This window comes from Crocodylus porosus, unplaced genomic scaffold (assembly GCF_001723895.1).
Source record: "Crocodylus porosus isolate Cpor-Errol unplaced genomic scaffold, CroPor_comp1, whole genome shotgun sequence".
Classification (NCBI taxonomy): Eukaryota; Metazoa; Chordata; order Crocodylia; family Crocodylidae; genus Crocodylus; species Crocodylus porosus.
In genome coordinates, this window is record NW_017728886.1 from 129,570,521 (window position 1) to 129,591,094 (window position 20,574).

The 20,574-nt window shown below is 45.2% G+C and overlaps 1 protein-coding gene across 1 annotated transcript in view; it reads right to left on the minus strand.

The window, feature by feature from the left end:
• Positions 1–20,574, minus strand: part of MYO10 (myosin X) — a 196,005-nt gene that overhangs the window by 113,251 nt on the left and 62,180 nt on the right. Inside the window, exon 3 of the mRNA XM_019538109.1 lies at positions 10,303–10,461. Coding sequence (XP_019393654.1) covers positions 10,303–10,461 — 159 coding nt within the window. The remainder of the gene's footprint in view (positions 1–10,302; positions 10,462–20,574) is intronic.

Genomic DNA, 20,574 nt, shown 5'->3' on the forward strand with positions numbered 1-20,574 from the left:
GTCCTATCCTTCCTGGAGCTTGCCATAAAACTGCTTTATACCACCAAGATTCTCCATGTGCTGCACACACTGCACATACCTCTTGCTATTGTCTATATCCCCCTGCCTTCTTCTGTTTTAGGGACTGGCACACATTTATCCAAATCCACAAACACTTTGTAAAATGCCCCCCACCCCATTATTAGATTCTAGACATGAAAAATCTATAAATTTGCTGTAATCTTCCAGGTCTAGAATCTAATTTTTGGAAAGTCTTCTTAAATTCACTGCCCCCTCCACCTGCAGTGGTACAAACTCAGGAGGGAGCAGGGAGACAAATAGCTTGATCTCTACCCATTACTACCTGCCACCCCCACCACTTGAACCCTCTGCTGCCTGCTTGCTCCTCATGCCACAACTCTGTCACCCCAGCCTTATCTTCAGGAAGCACAGAGTACAAGCTACCTCCAGCCTCTGCTCAACCACGCAGCACCTGTTGCAGCAGTGGCAGCTTTGCTCTGGCCCTAGAGTTGGAGCTAGAGCTTCCACCTCTGCCACTGCCACTACCACCACCATGTGACTGGGCTGGGGCTGAAGGCAACTCATGCTCCCTGCCTATGGCTGAAGCAGGGCCCCAGCCAAAGCCAGAGCTTCAGGGGGCAGCTGGTGGGGAACAAAGGCAGAAGAAAAGGAACAGAGACTGCAGGGGGGTGGGGGGGAAGGGAGAGGGGGCAAAAGCTGCAGCTCCAACTCCAGCTTCAGGCCTGGAGTTGGAGCCACTGCCGCCACCTGAGTGGAGTACAAGAGGGGTTTACCCCCATGTTGAATGGGGGGAACAAATAGTCTTGGATTTGAGTAAACATAGTAGCAATTCTCCCTCCCTCATGTCAGAGTCTGTGGTCCCCTGATAAGGTGTCCCACCAATTCACGTTACCTCACTCCCCTTTGGCTCTTCTCTCATCCAACACCAGGGTCCTACCCCGTAACTCCCACCTTACTCCTCCCCCACCTTTGCAGAAACCTTTCCAATTTTCTTTCCCATACCAGAGTCCTTGTCTTGCCGCATTCCCTATATATCCCTCCATTTCTCCCCTCCCCTGCCTGCCAGGGGTTCAATATGCCTTCCTATTCCCCATTTCCCACCCATGCCAGTCTTCATCTCCTCCATCCCAGATGTTCTACACAAGGTCCCACTTGCTCCCTTCCCCCATGCCTCCCTGCCACTGTCACAGGATTTTCTCCCTTTCTTTCCCTTTCAGGGGGTTGACTTGTTTAACTAACATGTGAGAAGACATTTGGTAAGTAATCAATGACATAGTTTAAACAGGACTGCATAAAAGAGAACAGTGGAACATTAGACCTCTCTTCAATCTTCCAAATCCCCTCAAAGAACCTCAAAAATGTCAGCTTTGGCATAACTATGTCAGCAGAGTTAAAACTGCTAACAGATTGGACCTTTTCACACCCTAACCCACGTAGCTAAGCCAGCAAAACTTTGTAGAGTAGACCAAACCAAAGACAAGAAGCTCAACAATCAAGCATGTCAGCATAAAAAGAGAGACAACATAGGGCTGTATTTTGGCATGTCTGATTTTGTTTTGTTTTTTTGGAACCATCTGTTTTTTAGAAGCAGAACAATAATTGATGTTCTCAATCATGCCAGTAGCTTGATTTATCCATGATGTGGAAAACATGTCCTTTATTTCAGCTTGTCTCATGCTAATTTGCACGGGACTGAGTCCAGTACTTGCCCTAAAATTGTAAGCTAAATGTTTGGAGGCCAAACTTCTTTCTTAAAAGCCATAGTTTAGAACATCAGTTTGATTATAACCTTAGGAAATGTCATACCTTGTAATCATGCTTATGGGAAGGTTCAATGCAGGCCTTGCCATCTGCACTGTGTCCAACACATTTCCAATGTTCCATAAAAATGTAAAATGAAGCTCTTTCACTTTTGTCAAAAAGTCTGCTGTTAAAATGCATCTTAGTTTTACTTTTTTTTCCACAGGGCCTAGCCAAGAACTGATGGCAATACAGGCAGAGTCATGTGTACTTTCACACACAGGAATACCACAAATCTCCAGGAGGCAGAAATATGACTAAAGAATCTGTCATCAAATGAAAGAAGATGAATTCGCTAACCACACAAAGAACTAAATGAAGGACACTTAACTTTCCCAGAATCCTTCTTCAAGCTCAACTGTTCCAGGATTTATGGGCTGGGTTCTCTGATGTGCTGTAGGCATCTGCTCCACCTGGGCTAGGGACAGACGTTCAAAAAGCCAGAGCCTGAACTGATTCAATATTAGTCTAACCTGGCCAGATTGAAACAATTTGCAAGCGAAGAGATATTCAGGAAATGCAGGAACATGCCTGTAGTGGCTCAGGCCAGAAACCTGGGGGCACTAGAGCATGCCCTTGGCTGCAGGGAAACTGTAGGGGGATGGAGGGAAGCGGCAGTGAAAAGCCCGGGTACTAGCCTGGAGTGAACTGGCCAGGCCCCCTCCCTGTCCCACTGGCATGGACCCAAACTGGGGTCTCCCTGGTGCTTCCCCCTCGCAGCAGCAGTGGCAGGGGTGAGGGTACAGCCAGATGCTGGCTGGCATGGCCCCCTGAGATAGAGGGGACCAGGAGGGGATTTATTCCCCCCTCTGCCCCTGGGGGACCATAGCCAGGGTCTGCCAGCCCTGACCGCCACCATCGGCGATTATTCTCTGTGGAGGGCGAGTGGCAGATTAAGCTCCCTCCCTGCCCCCTCCACCAGATGTCTGAGGGAGTGGGGAAATAACTCCCCTCCCTGTCCCCTCATCTAAGGAGATCATACCGGCTGTCCTCCTGACACTTGAGCAATGAGGAGGCAGGGACCATGATGGGGGGCAGCACCCCCTACCATGGGGTCCGGGCGGCACAAGTCTCTTCCAGGAGGACAGGAAGGGAAGGGGGCGCGCTGTAGGTAGGGCAGTAAGAGCTGCCACAGTCTGTGTGGGATGAACAGTGGTACTGGGCCTCACAGGGGTGGCCATAGCCCCCCAAACCCTCCCTAACACTGCCAGTGCTCACCCCACGCAGTCTGTGGCAGCTTTGACCACCCCACCCACAGCATAGCCCCCCCTGCCAGGAAGAGGCTTGCACTACCCAGGACACCATGACAGGGGGTGGTGTCCCCATAAAGGGCCCTGCCCCCTCACTGTTCCAGTGGCAAGGGTGGGGGCATGGCCAGAGGCCAGCCGTCATTGCCCCCTTAGGCGAGGGGGCAGGGAGAGAAGTTATTCCCCCTCCCTCCAGCATCTGGCCGAGGGGGCTGGGAGAGGGCTTACCCCACTGCTCGCCCTGCGCAGGTAGCAGTTGGCAGCAGCAGAGGTGGATGCTGGCAGATCCCAGCTACAGTCCTCTGGGGAGAGAGAGAGAAATAAACACCCTCCCTGCCCCTTCTGCCTCAGGGGGCCATGTCAGCCAGCCTCTGGCTGCACCCCTGCCACTGCCACGGTCGTTTGACCCCAGTACTCTTTCCTGCCATGGCAGGGGGTCGGACTAGATGATCTACTCAGGTCCTTTCTGACCCTAGAAACTATTAAACTATAATGCAGTGAGGAGGAAGTGCCAGGTGGACCTTGGCTTGGGTTTGTGCCAGTGGGACAGGGAGCTGGCCACACCCCCGCTGCAGAGAAATGCCTGACAGGTAAGACAGGTTGAGGGAGGGGGGAAATAAACTGCTTCCCTGCCCTCTTCACCTTACGGGGGGCAGCATCTCCCCTGCCCCTACCCCAGCTGGGGAGCAGAGAAGTGGGGCCAGCCCTGCTCTCTGAAGCAGGCAGCACAGTCCCACCCAGGGCTGCAGAGCATGCTGGGGGACTCTGGTTTAACTTAAACCAGGACAGGGTCTGGGATAGAAGTTCCATAAACCAGTCTGAGCCAAATCAGTTAAGTCTGATACTACATTCAACCAGGTTTATCTCAACACATTTGGCCATTTGGAAGCTGGTTTATGTATGCTAAACTTCTGTTCTGTTACAGGTTTAAACTAGTTTCTGATCTCTTAAACCAGGCTGTGTGTAACCTCTGTCCCTACCCTAGATGACAAACCAAAAGCAACCTCTTGGCTATCAACCAGCTCCTCCTTTGCCAAGCACAGCTCAGCAACAAAAGCAAAATCAAACCCTATAACACTGTATTTTAATCCCATTTTAAAAATACAGAAACATTAAACTTCTTCCTACTAACAGAATTAGGAGAAGAAGAGAGGGAAATGTCTACATACTGTTGTTTGCGTGGGACTTAAGAGGCAACTCTCAGAGCCCTGATAGCACTTTCCCAGTTAGACACTCACCCAGCCAAACATGCTCAATTTATGCTTGCCTAAGTTTCCCATGGTTTGAGTAGGTTCCCCTAACTTTTCCCTTTATTTCTTGCAACACTGCCAAAGACCACCAAAATCAGTACTGCTCCATTAGGATCCTCACCCTTCCCAGAGCTCTAATATTGTGGGGCTTCTGGACTTTCAAGTTAATTTCTTTATGGGCATGCGATCGCTAAAGCAAACAGACACACAGACTCAGTGAAAAGTCTAAAACCCAACAACTTTTTACTTTAACTAGTACAGTGGTTCTCAACCGGGATGTTGTGGAACCCTGGGGGTCAGCCTTTCAGAGGTGATACAGCACAGACACTACAACCACCACTGCTGCAGCAGGGTAAAACTGCCCCATTTGCCTCATGTGGGGTCAGACCAAGAAGACCTGTGACACAAGCACACTTGCTCCTGTCTGAATTAGTTATCTGATGCACCTAAAGCAGGCATAAGTGCCTGGACTTGCTGCAGCCCTTTCCAGTCCAATCCTGTATGGCAACCGACACCCTGAAATTACAGGACTGTAGTCATCTCCACACAACACTACAGGCAACTAAATTAGGGCTAATTAGCCAGCTTGCAGTGACCTGCTAATGCAGCTAAACTGTTTTCAGTGCAGAAGGCAAACTGCATGGAGCCATGTACTATGTCTGAGGCTACCATTATCTTTCAGTAATTTTGCAGTCTACATATGGCTAGTCTCTCCTCCACCTACCCCCCTCCCTTCCTTGGGTGGCCTCACAGTTAAATGAGGATCCTACTGCTAAAAAAAGGAAGTCACCTGTTCCTCTCCTCTGTATAAAGTAAGTCCCTCCAAATTGCCCTATCCCCTTTTTAAAGCTGCCTGTAAGTACTGTTCTGATTTTCCATCCTCCAAACCCCAGCCTCCTGGGGGGAGGCTGAAGAAATCTGTTTGACTGTTAATGATCAGGGATCCTAGTCAGACATGCATTCAACATGTCACTGACAAGTCAGTGGCCATTCATTAAAATCACCCAAAGATCAGTTGTACTTCAGTAGATCCTCCAAATGGCTACGGCATCCACAAAGAAAAAAGTTTATTACAGATCCAGAGTCTGAGCAGTAGCAAACAAGAGCAGACTGTAAGAAGTGCCCTGAAGTAACTCAGAGGGCCCTGAGGTAACTCAGCATGAGGAACCCAGACACAGAAAAGAGGAAGAGGAAAAAAGAGCAACTACAAAAAAAAGAAACAATGTAAGGAAGTGTTGGTGAACCCAAATACCCCATGACATGGCAGTCAGTGCTGTTATTTACACAGGAAATCCTAAGAAAAAACCTGGCTGCATTAACGTCAAGAGGTTTTCCCATCAGTATAAGGAATCTAAGTCCTACTATATCCATAAGCTATCCTTTCTGCTGCTCAGACCATATGTCAAAACTTATGGTTGACATAAAGAGTTAAATCTGATTATATCTGTTTTTCCTTAGAAGCACATAAGTATTCCTGGGTCACACCAAAGTCTCTGAGATGTTCACAGATAGTGCAAACAATCAAGCAGCGGCCAGATTCATATTTTAAAATTAGAGATGACTTTGCCATCTTATCCAAAATTATCTCACACTGGCTTTGTGGCATATTTCATGCCTCTGTCTCTCCCCAAAAACTCTGCTCTGTGACAATTTGGTTAACATGGGCCTTGCAGAGGCTAGACATCCCATCTCTTTAGGTAACCTGAGTTGGGATACATTCCTGAGGGAGTGGGAAAACCTGCTCCCTCTAAGCCTACGTGACTGGCATTACATACCTGGGTGATGGGCTTACACTCCCTATTGTTCTAAGCAATGCCAACCTGACTGGGAGAGAACTAGAGACCCTGCCAGTCTACCCAGAAACCAGTGATAAATTTCAAAGCGGTTGGCTGGCAGCCAACACGTGCTACCCCCCATTGGACCAGGTACATGAGGTCATGAGGGCTATATAAGTTAAGGACTGCCTAGGAGGAGGGGGCAGCAGCCGTGATGAAAAAACTCAGAGAGAGAAGCTGGACAATCTGAAGCTTGCTGTCTCTCAAAACTCATGATCAATGAACTGCCTGCCTCCAGAGGGAGTCTCCACCTGCCTCTGGATGATCCCCGTGAGTAAGCTACCTGAGATCTAACTAGATACACAGCTTGCAGTAAATCAGATGCATGATCAAAGGCTACCCAGCCACCCTGTTTGCTCTATGGGATTTCTCTGATATTGCTCTACTCTGTAGCCTATTCCAAGCCTACTCCTTGGAACCAATAAAGTTCTCATTTGTACCTAGTATGGGAGACTTATTGGGAGTGGGTCTAGATCATACCTTGGGGTCCCCTTGGTTCAGCTGACTAAGGGAGACCACTATTTGTGCTTCAGACTGAGGGAAGCACCCTAAGTTCTTGAAGTGGGTCGAGTACCCTCAAAGACTACTAGGCCTGTGTTTCCTAGGGGGCACAGTGTCAGGATCAGGCCAGACCCTGGGTGCTGGCAGTGGAACCCCCAGGCTAGCGGGTACGCTCCAGGAAGGCAGTCGACCAGATGTGAAGCACCCCCAGGGACGCACTCAGAGCCTGGAAGGTGGTCAGGTGCAGTGAGGTGGATGGCTCAGCACAGAAGCACCCCCTACTGGCCCACCACAGGCTTCTTCATCAAAAGGGAAATAAGTAAAGGGGGAAAAAGGGTGAAGGCTAGAGAAAGTTATGAAAACAGAGCTTCTAATCACCAGTTCCATCTGAGGTGTACCTAGTTGGTGCAGTGCTATGCATCCAAGTCCTCGGTACTAAACATTTATGGCTGCTTCCAGACATTAAAAAGAAACAAAAAACCAAACAAAACGAAACTCTACTTTAAACTTGCTATGCCCAACCACTAAACACCACTGAACTGGCTAACATTTCTACTTTTGGAACTGAACATTTTACTGAAGCAGAAATTGTATCCTTCAGCTGCCTATTTTATCATCATGTACACAATGCTGGCTTACTCTTAAGAGTGACCATTTTGCCAGGATGTCACATTCTCAAACATAGGCACCTTAATGTAATGGATGTCCTGTTTAGCATTTGGTTGCTGACACTAGCATTTTTTAAGCCATCTACATGCTGAACATTGTTAGCAACCTCAGAATACCAACTGCAAAGTCAGACAGGTTCCTTGTCTTCAAATACAACCCATCTAATAGGCCAGCATGCCCCTGTACGAAAGGAAAGATAATAAAAGCACATGCTTTGTACTGGCCTTCACGGCTGGAGATACTGGCTGTGGCAAGACAAGTTGTTGAGGATCCTGATAAGCTTTGGCATCCATAGCACATATCTTTATGATAATCAGGACATAGTGGAAAGTTTAGGGGAAAGATGCAATTACACCAAACAAAAGGATCTAAAAGGTGTAAATAGCTGAAGTAAAATGCAAATTGAACTATTACATAAATCTTCAGATGTTTACATATGTCTTCTCTCCAGGAATAAGAGCAATACAAGAAGGATGAACATTCTGGCTATATGGACTATCAATGGAAAATGACTATGTTTAAAATGTCTTCAGTGGAAAGCAACAATTTTTTCCTTACTAAGTTATATTATGAGCTTGTATTCTCCTCTGCAATTTCATGGATGATCTAGGCAATCTTTTCCATAAAGACTGTACTGGATTTTATTTCTTATTGTAGCACTCTGGTATATCAATATGAATATTCTAATAGGGAAATACACTGCACTCTATTAATAAAGAATAAAAAGCTACTTCCTAAACTCAGGTGAGCCAGAAAAATTGTTTCCACTGCCGCCCGACCCCCGCCTTCTTTAAAAAAAAAAAAAAAAATCACACTTGAATATATTTCTAGTACCTAAAATTTCTATGCCAGATTTTTCAAAGTTTTAGCCATTTCATTTTACTGGATGACCATACAAAAGGTACATTTTTCCAGAAGAAAAAAAAGTAAGATTTTCAGTAACATCACAACCTAAGGACCACATACAAAAGCAGCTTTAGTTTTCAGTTAGGTTCAAAGGGAGAATTATCATGAAACTCATTCTCTCAGCTGTATATTTGACAAATGTAAAATTGAATCTAATCCAAAAGAATTTTCCCTTAATAACATTTTTGGCTTTATCCCATCAACCCATCTCTGAACTGTCTTCAGTGGTTAAACAGCTCTAGACAGTATTCACTTTATAAATTGTCCTCATTATACCATGGCTGTGACTAACACCTATGCAAAAAAGTTTCAAGCAGGCTCCTTCTACTTTTTTCTGTGCCTCTACCCCAGGACCCTTTCCTACCACCACACTACCTCTTCACTACAAGAGTAGGCTAGCCACAGTAGAGAAGGGGGGAAGCAATGCTTTTTCATACCTGAACTATTTCATGAGATCTGTTTCTATAAAATGAAACCGTAAAATCCGGAACAAGGAGCAGCATCAGCAAATGAAAGATGCTGTATCACCAGTAATAGTGCAGAAATCTGTGTAGGAATTTATACTGCAGTCCCCCTCCCTCACGTTCAGTATTCCAGGATCTAGCAAAACGCAGGCAGATAAACCAACTGGAGCATCTCTAGTCACACAGGCATAGGTCTCGAGTCTTAACAACAGCGTTGTACCCTTTAACAGGAAAGAAAGGTTGCAATTTAGACTAAACCTGTCTACTGATAGAGAATTTTTCTAGGCAACATTATTGATTTATTTGTTGTACCTAGTTCTATGTATACATCCAGTATAAAACTGAAATGCTGCCTTAATTTCTTTTATTTACTCTAAATGCATAGAGCTATTCATGCAGACTAACTTTCTTCTATAGATTCTTAAAAAAAAATAAAATAAAATGGTTCATTAGCTGTTTCTGCACTTGGGGGGGCATGGAAACAACTACAAGGAAGGTCTTACAAACAGTAGTAGAAAATCCTCAAAATTTAATATTCTCAACAGAGTGATGTAGTAAGGAACAAATGCAGATTGGTGTCCTTTCCTGCTTCATGACTAATGCTAGAATCCTAAAAGAGGCAGTTTTTACTTTGTTTTTAATAATACGTTTACATATAATCAAATAGGATTAATTTAATAAATGAAACTTAACAGAAAATAACAATATGCTGGCTATTCTAGCAAACTGGGGAAGTTTAAGCCAAAGTATTAAAATGTCAACTTACTTCTATTACACTATATTAAAAATGAAAATGAAGTATAAACAAAAAGCCTAGAGAAGCGAATACTGTTTTCTATAAACTGCTCACAAGGACACAAGATTGGTTTAGACATCTGTGATGAAAAGTGAAATTATTTAAATACCAGAAAAATTATTAGCCATAAATCTGCAATCCAAAGTTAAGAAAAATTAAATCTTATGTAGACTAATGACCTCATCTCAGAGGTGCTGAACAAAGGGGTTGTTTCCAAAATGTGAGCTCTTGACTCTATCCAAAAATTCTTGGAAATGCATTCTTAATCTGTGAATCATAACTACCCATTCCCAGGCAGACAAATGGGGATGGCTCCAGCGATACCTAGCCAGCTGGAACTCCCCCCCCCATAACTGAAGTCTCAATACACAAGAAAGACTGCCATATTGTTTCCTTGATGACAAATATTTGAATGACTCCCATAGTAAATTAGGAAAAAAACTGCACCATTGCTCACATTCCATCATAACAAGTAATAAAAAAAGCAACACTTTAAAAATCAGTATCCTGCCTGATCCATGAGAACACTGAAAAATTCAGTGTACTTTTCACATCTGTTTGTGAACTCCCTGGGGATTCTTAGAGACAAAATTCCCCTCCATGTGTTGCTGGTGGAAAGGCTTCTGGACATGGATGTTGAAATACACTGCTTGTTATATAAAATATGGAAGCACTGTGTGATTTTTTTTGAGGTAGGAGGTACTAAATGAGTGACAAATATTGTTGCTTGTCAAAAAAAAAAATCATCCACATCACAAGATTTCTTTTATGTAAAGTTCCTTTTAAAACAAACACACACACACACACACTCACGTAGATTTTATCTTGCTGATAGCGCTGGAATAAGTTGTGCATGATGGAGCCCTCATGGAGGTCGACCAACGCAGCCATGTCTTCCACAGTCTCCACACTTGCTTGATGCATAACTGTAACTTTTTGGTGTGTGATTGTACTCTGTTTGTAAGTGAATACCTGAAGAGGGAAATGACAGCATGTTAAAGGTTGCATTGCTGCACAAGAAATCAAGCTAGTAAAGCAAACAGAGAAATGAAATACATTCATGTGAGGATGGGAACCTCAGTGTCATTTATGTTTTGCTTTATGGCATACATCAAAGGTATCAAACTCATTTGGCCACTAGGGCAGATCTGGAATGCAGGGGCCCTTGTGGGCTGGATCCAGACCCACCTCCACTAAAAAGGCAAGCAGCAGTGTCAGCTCAGGGAGTCATGGGGGATTACACAGGCCACTAATGCCAAAACAAGTCCCCAGCTGGGTTCCACATCCCAGAATTCAGTAGCAGGACGAATGTATTGGCTCTGGGAGCCATGGGGTTTAGCACTGACACTACTGCTTCACACCCAAATTCACAGCCCCTCCAGGAGCCATCTGGGCAAGATGCTTGCCATCCCTGACTTATAACATGCATAAGTTATATGCACCTATCCTATGTAGGCCTGCCCTATAATAACTTTCACTTTCTACAAACTTCTTCATGGTGGCCTATGAACAATAGTATCAATTATGTAACATGCTACAGGTAACATCTCTTGTCAACCTCTGTTTTAATTGTCTAAAGTCCCTCATCAGTAACAAGTCGCTTTCAAGTCATGGGCTGGAAACCCATGACATAACTGGTCAGAGACCTGTAGTTCACTGCACATTGCACTATTTAGCAATGACTTCCCCCCCCCATGTAAATGGAATCCTGAAGTCAGTCTATTTACTTCAAGTAAAATACCCTGGAAAGAAAAAGATGCCATATCTTTTATTAGACCAACTGAGGAGTTGAAAAGAAGTTCTTAGCAAGCTTTTGGGCGTAATCGCCCTTACCAGGCATAGGGAGTCTCTGCTGGTCTCTGCAACCAAAAACCCTGAAAAGGAAGAGTCTTTTAGAGGATACTTCAGTTTAGAGAAATAAAAAGCCTGTTGATTCAACCCTGCCTATCAGAGCAAGTACTTATGGGCTTGGTCCAACCCTCACTGAGGTCTTTAAAAGGTCTTTAAGAGAAAAAGATGAAATAACTCCTGGATTAAACAGCCCATGCTACCAGAAACTTTTTGAGAACTCATCTAGGACAGATGAAAATTTACTGTACAAAATAGAATCAGAGTGCTGATGCCCAAGGTGAATGCATGCATCCTATACAGCTGCCCCAAAATTTCTGCAGAAGAAGCTTAAATGTGTAATCAGTTAAATGGACTGTCCTGCATTCCTATGGCAAAATCATTTGCAATTATTAGACAACTGCCTCATAATTCAGCTTCCTGATTCTCTGTTAATTTAGATCCCCAGATCGTAACTGCTACAGAAAATATTTTTGTGGTTACAGAAGTTGCTATTTATTAGGGCTGTGAGAAGCTTTGGGTACTGATTAAATTTGGAGGACAGTCAGCCCGATTCAGTGGCCAAATCTCCAAACTGAATCGGGAGACCAATAAAAAGGTCTGAATCAATTCAAAGCTCTCCAAATTGATTCGGAGAGCTCTGGAGACTTGCCACTGCTGGGAACTGGACTCAGACTCCATGCTGTAAGTGTGTGGGGGGGGGGGGGCTGGAGGGGACCATGGGCCTTATCCCCTGCCTGCTCCCCCAGTCCTTCTGAGCGTCCCCCAACCCCAACCTGCTCTCCCAGCCCAGTCAATGACTGCTCCGCCCAGCCCCAGTGTCTAGGCTCTTAAAAAAAAAAAAAAGCAGCCCCACACTCCCAGGCAGTGGGGGGCAGCCATCCCTGCTGCCTCCCACTGCATGGGAGGTTCTGCCACAAGCCCCAACAGTCACTGCAGCAGCCGGTGAGTGCAGGGCTTTTTATTTTTGTATTGTTTTTTTTAAGTGCCGAGACGCTGGGGCTGGGCAGGGCAGTATTTGAAGGGGCTGGGAGAGCGGGTGGGGGATGGGAGCTCATGGCAGAGCCCCCCCACAGCACAGGGCAGTGGGGATTGGCTCCTGCCTGGCAGGAGCTGGTGGACGTGAGGCATTTTTGGTTTTTTTTTTTCTTTTTTTAAAGTGCCGGGACATGGGCTGGGCAGAGCATGCGGGGAATGGGGCTTGTTTGATTTGGAGATTCAGCCAATTTGGAAGTGGCTGAATCTCCAGCTCAGATATGGCTGAATTGATTTGGTACAGTGATCTGAATCATCAAGTAGAATCACTGTCTCCCAAATCATCTGAATCTGAAGTGAATACTAACCACTTTGCACAGGCCCAGTATACAATACTCGCATTTAAAAGGGGTAAAAGTAAAGATTTTAATAATGTAGAACACAAAAGATTTTCCAAAAAGCTTCTGAAATAATATTTACAAGGATTTCTTTTTATTTAAGGATTGTGATAACTGGCAAACTGTTTGTGAACATTTCAGACTTGCCTATGGTAGCTATGTATTGCATGTTATTATAGAACAGAACAGTATAGGCTGAAATGTCAAATCTTCTCAGAAAAAGAAAAACCAATAAACCATGCATGTCCAGAGAAAAACATAGAGCATGCTTCTTGGAATGAGAAGCTGCATAGGCTGATCCCATTTCAACATTACTGGATGGCCACACAGTGGGAATAAAAATGCCTATCTTGGGAAAATTTAATAAAGCAAGCAAAAATCATGTCAATGCTGCAACAGAGGAAGGAATAAACAGGTTGCATTAAGAAACACTAGTCATGCTCATTATCAAGCCTTCCATATAAGGAAAACTGTTTAGTGAACTTGGTCCAAGAAGCCAGTTAAATCCATCTTGAACAGAATGCAGATGTGTGGCAAGGGTCGTCACAAAAGCCACTAGCTATTATTCATACTGGAACCAACAGTGAAGAAGAATTCTTTATAACTTTAACAAGCAGCAGACTTTCCAAGTCTCTGCACCAGAGGCATACTGACAAAGAACCAGGCAGATCCAGAAGGCAAAGAGATAATAAAGGACAATGAAGCTCCAAGCAGTGTCACAGAGGGACTATTTTTGAATGAAAAGCCACAATGAAAAAGTATTTGACCAAGACACTAAAGATAGCTGAGCGGAAGAAAGGGAAGGAGGTTAATAGATGGGTAATACATATTGAAACGCCAAGTGGCAGTGGCTGGGAGAAAACTGGGTATTTAAACCATGAAGTGGGTGAGCTAGGCTACAAAACACTAAAAGCTACAAAACCTTTGTCTGAAAGCCATATTAAAAAATTACCAAAACTATTCCACAAAAACAAACCAGGTCTGGAAATGGAGTAAATCACATATCAAATCAATTAAAGTGTATATTCTCAAATGCAAGAAGCATAGTGTAAAGGAAAGGGTCTCCAAACTAGGTTAAAAGAAGAGGGTTTTTTGTGGGGGAAGGAGTTGAGATGTGGGAGACTTTTAGGTCTAATCAAGAAAGTTAGGATAGGGGTTATGAGAAATGAAAAAACTGTAGGGAGCATAATCAGAGAGCAAAAAGATGAAATTATAACAGAGCATGTTCAGTTTAGAAAGGCTAGGAAGCTAAAACACACCATCTGACTTCCTGTGAATATATGTCATAAAGACAGAGCAGGGGAAAACTGACAAAATCATTCCTAACAGGAGTTTTAAGGGATTTTAAATTCCTTGATATTTTCTAGGAAGGCAGGCAGCTCACAAATACAAACAGAATGACCAATGATTTGTTAATTATGAGTGGGAGAGAGAGTGGGAGATTTTTTTAACGACTTAAGCAAACTTAAATCCCGAGTTTAAGGGACTGCTGATCTAATCAGGAGGCCAGCACATGAGATACTGTAGTCACAAGAAACTGTGGTCCTATAGTATTTGTGAAAAGGGGGAGAAGATAAGCAAGTGGGCGTCTCAGCTTTAAAAGAACAAACGTCAGCAGAATGCATAACCTGGCGGCCTTTGTCCACCAAGCACTGTTAGTGGAGAGTTACGGAAAACAAATTTCCTTCCAACCTTCCTGTGTAAGACAACACTAAATGAGGATTCAGCAAAACTTCTTTCCTTTCAAGATATAAATATACCCAAAAGATCATTTAAAGTGTCCTCAACACTAAGGAAGATTATGAATGAAAGAAGAAAGGTTATGCAAAACAAAAAAAAGGAGCAGCCTCAAAGTCACTATGGAAGGAGGGCAGAAGTCAACCAGGAATACAATTAGAGTCCAGTCTTTAAAAGGAAGTGAAAATAGCAGATAAAAACAGATGCTTTGTAAATAAACAAGAATAAAACAGATCCCTCTAAAGTCATTAAAAGGATACCCAGTGGGTAAGGATAGCTGTACTTAAGAAACGCTTGTCAACTCCCCTGAATACATATAGGGCCATGATAAGGACACCAAAAATAAAACAAAAAAGGTCAGAAAGTAGTATTCCTCAAATACAGTCCAAGGGGGAACAAAGAGTGTCAAAGAAAAATAAATGAGCGCTCCAGGATTCTAAAGAAATTAAAGAAGGACACTCCTAAACTCCCCAGATACTACTAAATGGCTGAAAAAGAAACATACCTGAGTGGAAAATAATTGGAAAGGGGAAAGACTGGAATCTGGTAATTACAGGCTGGTAAGTGAGGCCTCTCAGAAATAAAACCCTGCTAAAGCAGATGAGAAGGGTAAATGGCAACATTCCAACAAGAAATTAATAGATGAATAGATAGATGAGAAAGCAAAACAAAATAGGTGAGATTAAAGAAAGCAAGTATAATAATCTGTCCTTACCTCATAGAAGCTTACAAGAAAAGTAGGTACAAACGCCCCAAAAGCTCACCCCTGTCTGGCTTCCCCAGAAAATAATGTAGTTCTGCATGTGGAGGTAAAAATTGTATCTGAATTTTGAAGGAACATATAGATAAGAAACACTGCAATGATCTTGAGGGATGAAAGCAAGCATCTCGCAAGGAATATATTTTTAAGTGTAATGTCATCAGCCAAGAAATAATCAAAAGGACATCTAGCAGTGATGTGCATGTGCTTTCAGTGAATGCACAAGGATATGCAGTAAGCCTGGATTTATTCACTGTACTAGAACAATTACCATATTCCCCTAGAAATTCCCTTGCAGAAACATAATTACTGCTATTATAGGGATGTTGTACTATGCTATATTTAATTGAGGCTGAGAGATTTTGAAGATATTCTCTCTATTCTGGCTCAGTTCACACTGAAAAGCCTTGAGAAACCCTGTACAGAGATGAAAACAAAGGTAAGTGTTGCACAGAAGTGACATTCAGCTGGATAGCTTTCTTGTGAAAGGGCTGTGGTATATAGAGCTGTTGCTGAGACAAATTAATTTATGACAGGTACCTGAGAAGGGAAGCATCAAAATCAGGAGGTTGAGTTGATGGGTGTAATCAAAATGAAAAGAGTGGGAGAGAAGATCCCTAATTCTTTCTATTCCAAAATACTGCTGCATTAACAAAGCAGTACTGTACTCTGTTGCCTAACAGCAGTTATCAGCTGCATTTCTGTGAATTACACACATCCATGCCATTTGAAATAAGCCATTTGAGAGTACAAGTATTGAGTGAAAATATTTTTTTAATCTACCTAGGAGTGATGTATTATATGGCAAGTAAAAAGAAAAAGGTATGAGTTTGAAGCATATTATAATAATTAAAATAATTTCTGTGATGCTCTTAAAAGAGCAGTGTCTCCACTAGTTTCCTAGTGCCTATTGCTTATGTGCAAGCTATTTTAGTAATTAATAGCAAGTGCTCCATGTTTTCAGTTTTTACTGATTTTCACCAATAAATTCCCTGAATTTTTTATTGAAGTTATTTGGTTTTTACTGACTTGCACGCATTTTTCAGTCATTCAATTTTACCAGGTACAGTAAAATCCCTGTTAGCTGGCATGAGTGGGGAATGACTGGGGGGTGCCAGTAAGCTAAAAGTGATGGTTACCTGAGGCACAGGTTTCTGGCTGGATGCAGGGGGGGGCAGCAGCTGCACATGGAGAGCAGGGTGGTGGCTGCGCAGGGGCTGGGGCAAGGCAGCTGGAGCCACTGCCTGGGGATGCAGGGATCTTGGCTCTGACCCTGGGTGGGGTGGGAGGGGCCACGTAAGCCCTGCCACGGGGACAGGCAGGAGACCCTGGCCCCGCTCCCTGCGGCGGGCGCTGTACCCGGCCATACCACACAAGCCCACGGAGCTGGAGCCACTGGCCAGGGGCACAGGGCAGGAGATGCTGGTGCCAGTGCTGGGATCAGGATAGCTTCCCCCCAGCCCCCTCCGTGTCCAGCCATGTGCCACTCCCCCCAGTCCTTGGGCTGCGCCATACTGTGGTGCAGGCAGGTGGTATTGGCTGCTCCCAGGGCCACTGCAGCAGGGGTTGGGCTGAGTGGGGACAAGTGGAGCCCTGGGGGGTTCAGGGTGCAGCATTGCCCAGCATGGCGTCGGCTGCTCCAGGGGCCGCTGCAGCAGGCACTAGGGTGAGCGGGGACAAGCTGCGCTGCATCCCACGCGCCCTGGGGCTCCACTTGTTTCCACTCACTGCAGCCCCTGCTATAGCAGTCCCGGGAGCAGTTGATGCCAGCTGCCTGCACCACAGTATGGTACAGGCCAGGAGCTGGGGTGAGTGGGGCAGGCGGAGCCTCAGGGAGTTTGAGGCACAGCACAGCCCAGCCAGTGCAGACAGCTGGCATTGGCCACTCCAGGGGCTACTGCACTAGGGGCTAGGGTGAGTGGAGACAAGCTGCACCATGCCCCATATACCCCAGGGCTCCACTTGTTCCCACTCACTCCAGCCCCCACTTCAGCAGCCCCAGGAACGGCCAAAGCCAGCTGTAGAGGGAACTCTAAGTCAGTCGGTGCAGAGCGTGGGGCATGGTTCTTGCTGCTACATGTACCCTGGGAGGGCTGTGGGCTGGGGTCTGCGCCAGGCTGTTCCCCGGGGGCACATACCCCTGGATCTGCACACTGGACAAGACTCATCCTGCACGCAGATCCAGGGGCATGCAACCCCAGGAAAAGCCTGGCATAGACCCCAGCCTGCAGCCCTCCCGGGGTGCACGTACCAGCAAGAGCCATGCCCCACACCCCGCACCCACTGACAGCTCCCTCCACTTTGCTTCCTGCTGCAGCCCCAGAAACAGCTGATGGGCTGCGCCATGCCACTCCCCTGCCCGTTCCCTAGTCCCAGCATTACTCCCCGCCTCCCCAGATGCAGATTGTAACCTCCATACCTCATTACTCTGTTTCAAACTTTCTCCTTCTATATGAATTTTTATAACTGTATATAAATGTTTATTTTATATGAATACTGACATTGCTACCTACCAGCAAAACACAGTACAGATAAAATTCAGCCTTTCCAGAGCTAACAAGAGGCAGATGCAGCACTCCAGCAATCCCAGTGGGAAGGGCTAGTAGATACCAGCTGGTGACACTACTGACAATGACAGCACTGATGATCATCTTAGCGGAACGCTCCACCACTTCATTCATTCAGGGTGCCTGTATTATTGAACTGAACACCAGTTAACAAGGGTATTAATATGTTGTGGTTGAGAACAGCGATAGCAACGGGCTAATGGTTAGAGATTAGCATAATATCAGGTATTAATATGGCCTTAATTAGGATGTCATTTCTGGCATCTGTTGGCAGTGAGGAAACGCACTCTGAATTAGAGGAGGTGGAAAGTAAAGGAACTGAACTGAATGTTTTTATATGACCTTTCTGCTCTGTTTAAATTACAACTTACTGGATATCTTAAATGGATTTTTATATAATGTTCTTGTGCATGTAGGACTTTGTACACAATGTTATGGAAGAACAGGATTTGGGACCAAAAGATATGAAGAGGTTACTAAGGGAAGTATTAATTACTAAATATAACTATTTGTAAAAATGTCTTTTCAACCATTAGCAAACCAAGTATTTTGTCATTCTGTAGCTTTCATACACAAACTACAAATATAACTGAATCCAACAGGCCACCCCTTGCTACTCAAAGTTAGGTCTTGTTTATATGAGGACATAAAATAAAATGTGAATGTCAAATGCTAGAGTTACAGCAAGACCTGTGCATGGACAAAATTATTCTACTGTAAGAGTTTCTTTGTCAGGAACAGCTTATATAACTTTGGCAGCACTTTAAATCAGGGATGCTCAATTCCCAGACCACAGGGCAGATCTGGCCCTTGGTGCAATGGTTACCCATAGGTGCATAGGGAGCTCTGCAAGCTGTGGCCCTGCATGCTAGATAGGAGGTATGGGGCCCAATCCCAGTGCATGGGGCCAGCTGGGGGTGGTGCACCAGAGCCTGATCCTAGCACACAGGGCCAGAATTCAATCCCAGCACATGCGGGCAGGCAGGGATGGTGCAGGGCCCGAAGGCCAAATTCCAGCAAACAGAGCCAGGTTAAGAGAGGGTGGGTCCAATCTACATGGGCAGCCCCAATCTTGGTGCGCAGGATCCAATTCAGCCTGCAAGATGGCCTCACTGCAAATTGGTTGCGGCCGTATGTGCATAAATGAAGAACAGAACTATCTGAACATTATTTTTGACAAAGGAAATTGCAGTAACTTGCTTACAGCAAAAAAAACATCCATTTGAAGATAGCCTGATGCATTCTCTGCTGCTGATCTGTACTGTGGGTCTCCACTTATGTTTCCCTTCTTTGTCTGGAAGTTAAATGCACTAATGTAATTAATCTTACAAAATCTTTCTTAAATGCTGGTCCAAGGGCAGAACTGAGGCCTTGAACTTGCGTGTTACAAGTAATAGAATGCAATGTCCCAAGGAGAAAGGAATATAAAAATCCAGAGGGTCCTTCAAGGACCTAAGATTTTTTTTAGATGTTAATTATCTTTTCTGGGAAGATCAAACAGAATGCAAAACTTAAACGTAGGATGGAGAAGGAAGAGTGCTTAGAATTCAAGACCATTTGACACAAATCCAAAAGAGCAAATATTTTTGCTAGTTCCTTTTCTCCCTAACCTTTAAAATCCATTCCATGAGCATCTGCTTTATCAGCCAAGCAAAACAGCCCCTAAGCAAGATGGCCTAACTTCCAAGTCGCATCTATTTTGATCAGTGTGTTGTCATGAATAATTTACTCAGCGATAGACATTATTACTCTTGTGATATTGTAAGTTCCCTACCCATCATTTCCACCAGTCACACCAATAAAAGATACTAGGAAGTAGGGCTGTGTGAAATTTTGACAGGCAGACAGAGCCCACGGAGGGGTTGGCATCCCCCCACCCCCTGGCCTGCCGGAGTTGTCCAGCAAGGCCTGGGGGGGCAGGGATTGGGGACCCCCACACCTGTCCTGCAGGTGCCTGTCTTAGGGCCCTGGAGGCACAGGTGAGTGAGCTCCAAGAGGAGGTTAGCAGGCAGAGGGGAATCAGGGAGGCAGAGGAAGAAATTGACAGCTATTTTCTTTCCCTGCAGGGTTATGCACCCAAGGAAGAAGCACCTCAGGAAGTGCCCTCCACTGCAGAGTGGCAGACGGTCACCTCCAGAACCAGGGCTGCTCCTAACACAGCAGTACCAGTTCCTCCAGTCCGGCTGGAGAACAGGTACGAGGCCCTGGCAACTCTGAAGGAGAAGGAAGGAGAGGAGGAAACCGGGGAGGAGGCAACTCCATGCTCCCCACGTCCCGAGCAGGCTGAAGGAGATGAGCAGGTCTGGAAGAGAAAGCATCGCATGATTGTCATAGGCAACTCTATCCTGAGAGGTACAGAGGACCCTGTCACCCAGACCCCTCAACACGCAAGGTCTACTGCCTACCTGGAGCAAAGATTCAGGACGTGAAGGGGATGATACAAACCGTGATCCAGCCCACTGATTACTACCCCATGATCCTATTCCATGTGGGTACTAATGATGTGGCCAGCAGAAGCCCTGATCACCTGATGGCTGACTACCATGGGGAGCATGCTAAAGGAGATAGCGCACAGGTGGTTTTCTCTTCTATCCTACCAGTGAGTGGACATGGAACACGGCATGAAACGTGCATTGTGGAGACCAACCGGTGGCTTTGGGAATGGTGTCTCGAGGCAGGCTTTGGCTTCCTCAACAATGACCAGCACATCACGACAAGAGACATGCTCGGATGAGATAGGCTCCACCTTTCCCCTAAAGGTGGGCGTGTGTTTTCTTCTAGGTTGGCAGACCTCCTCCGG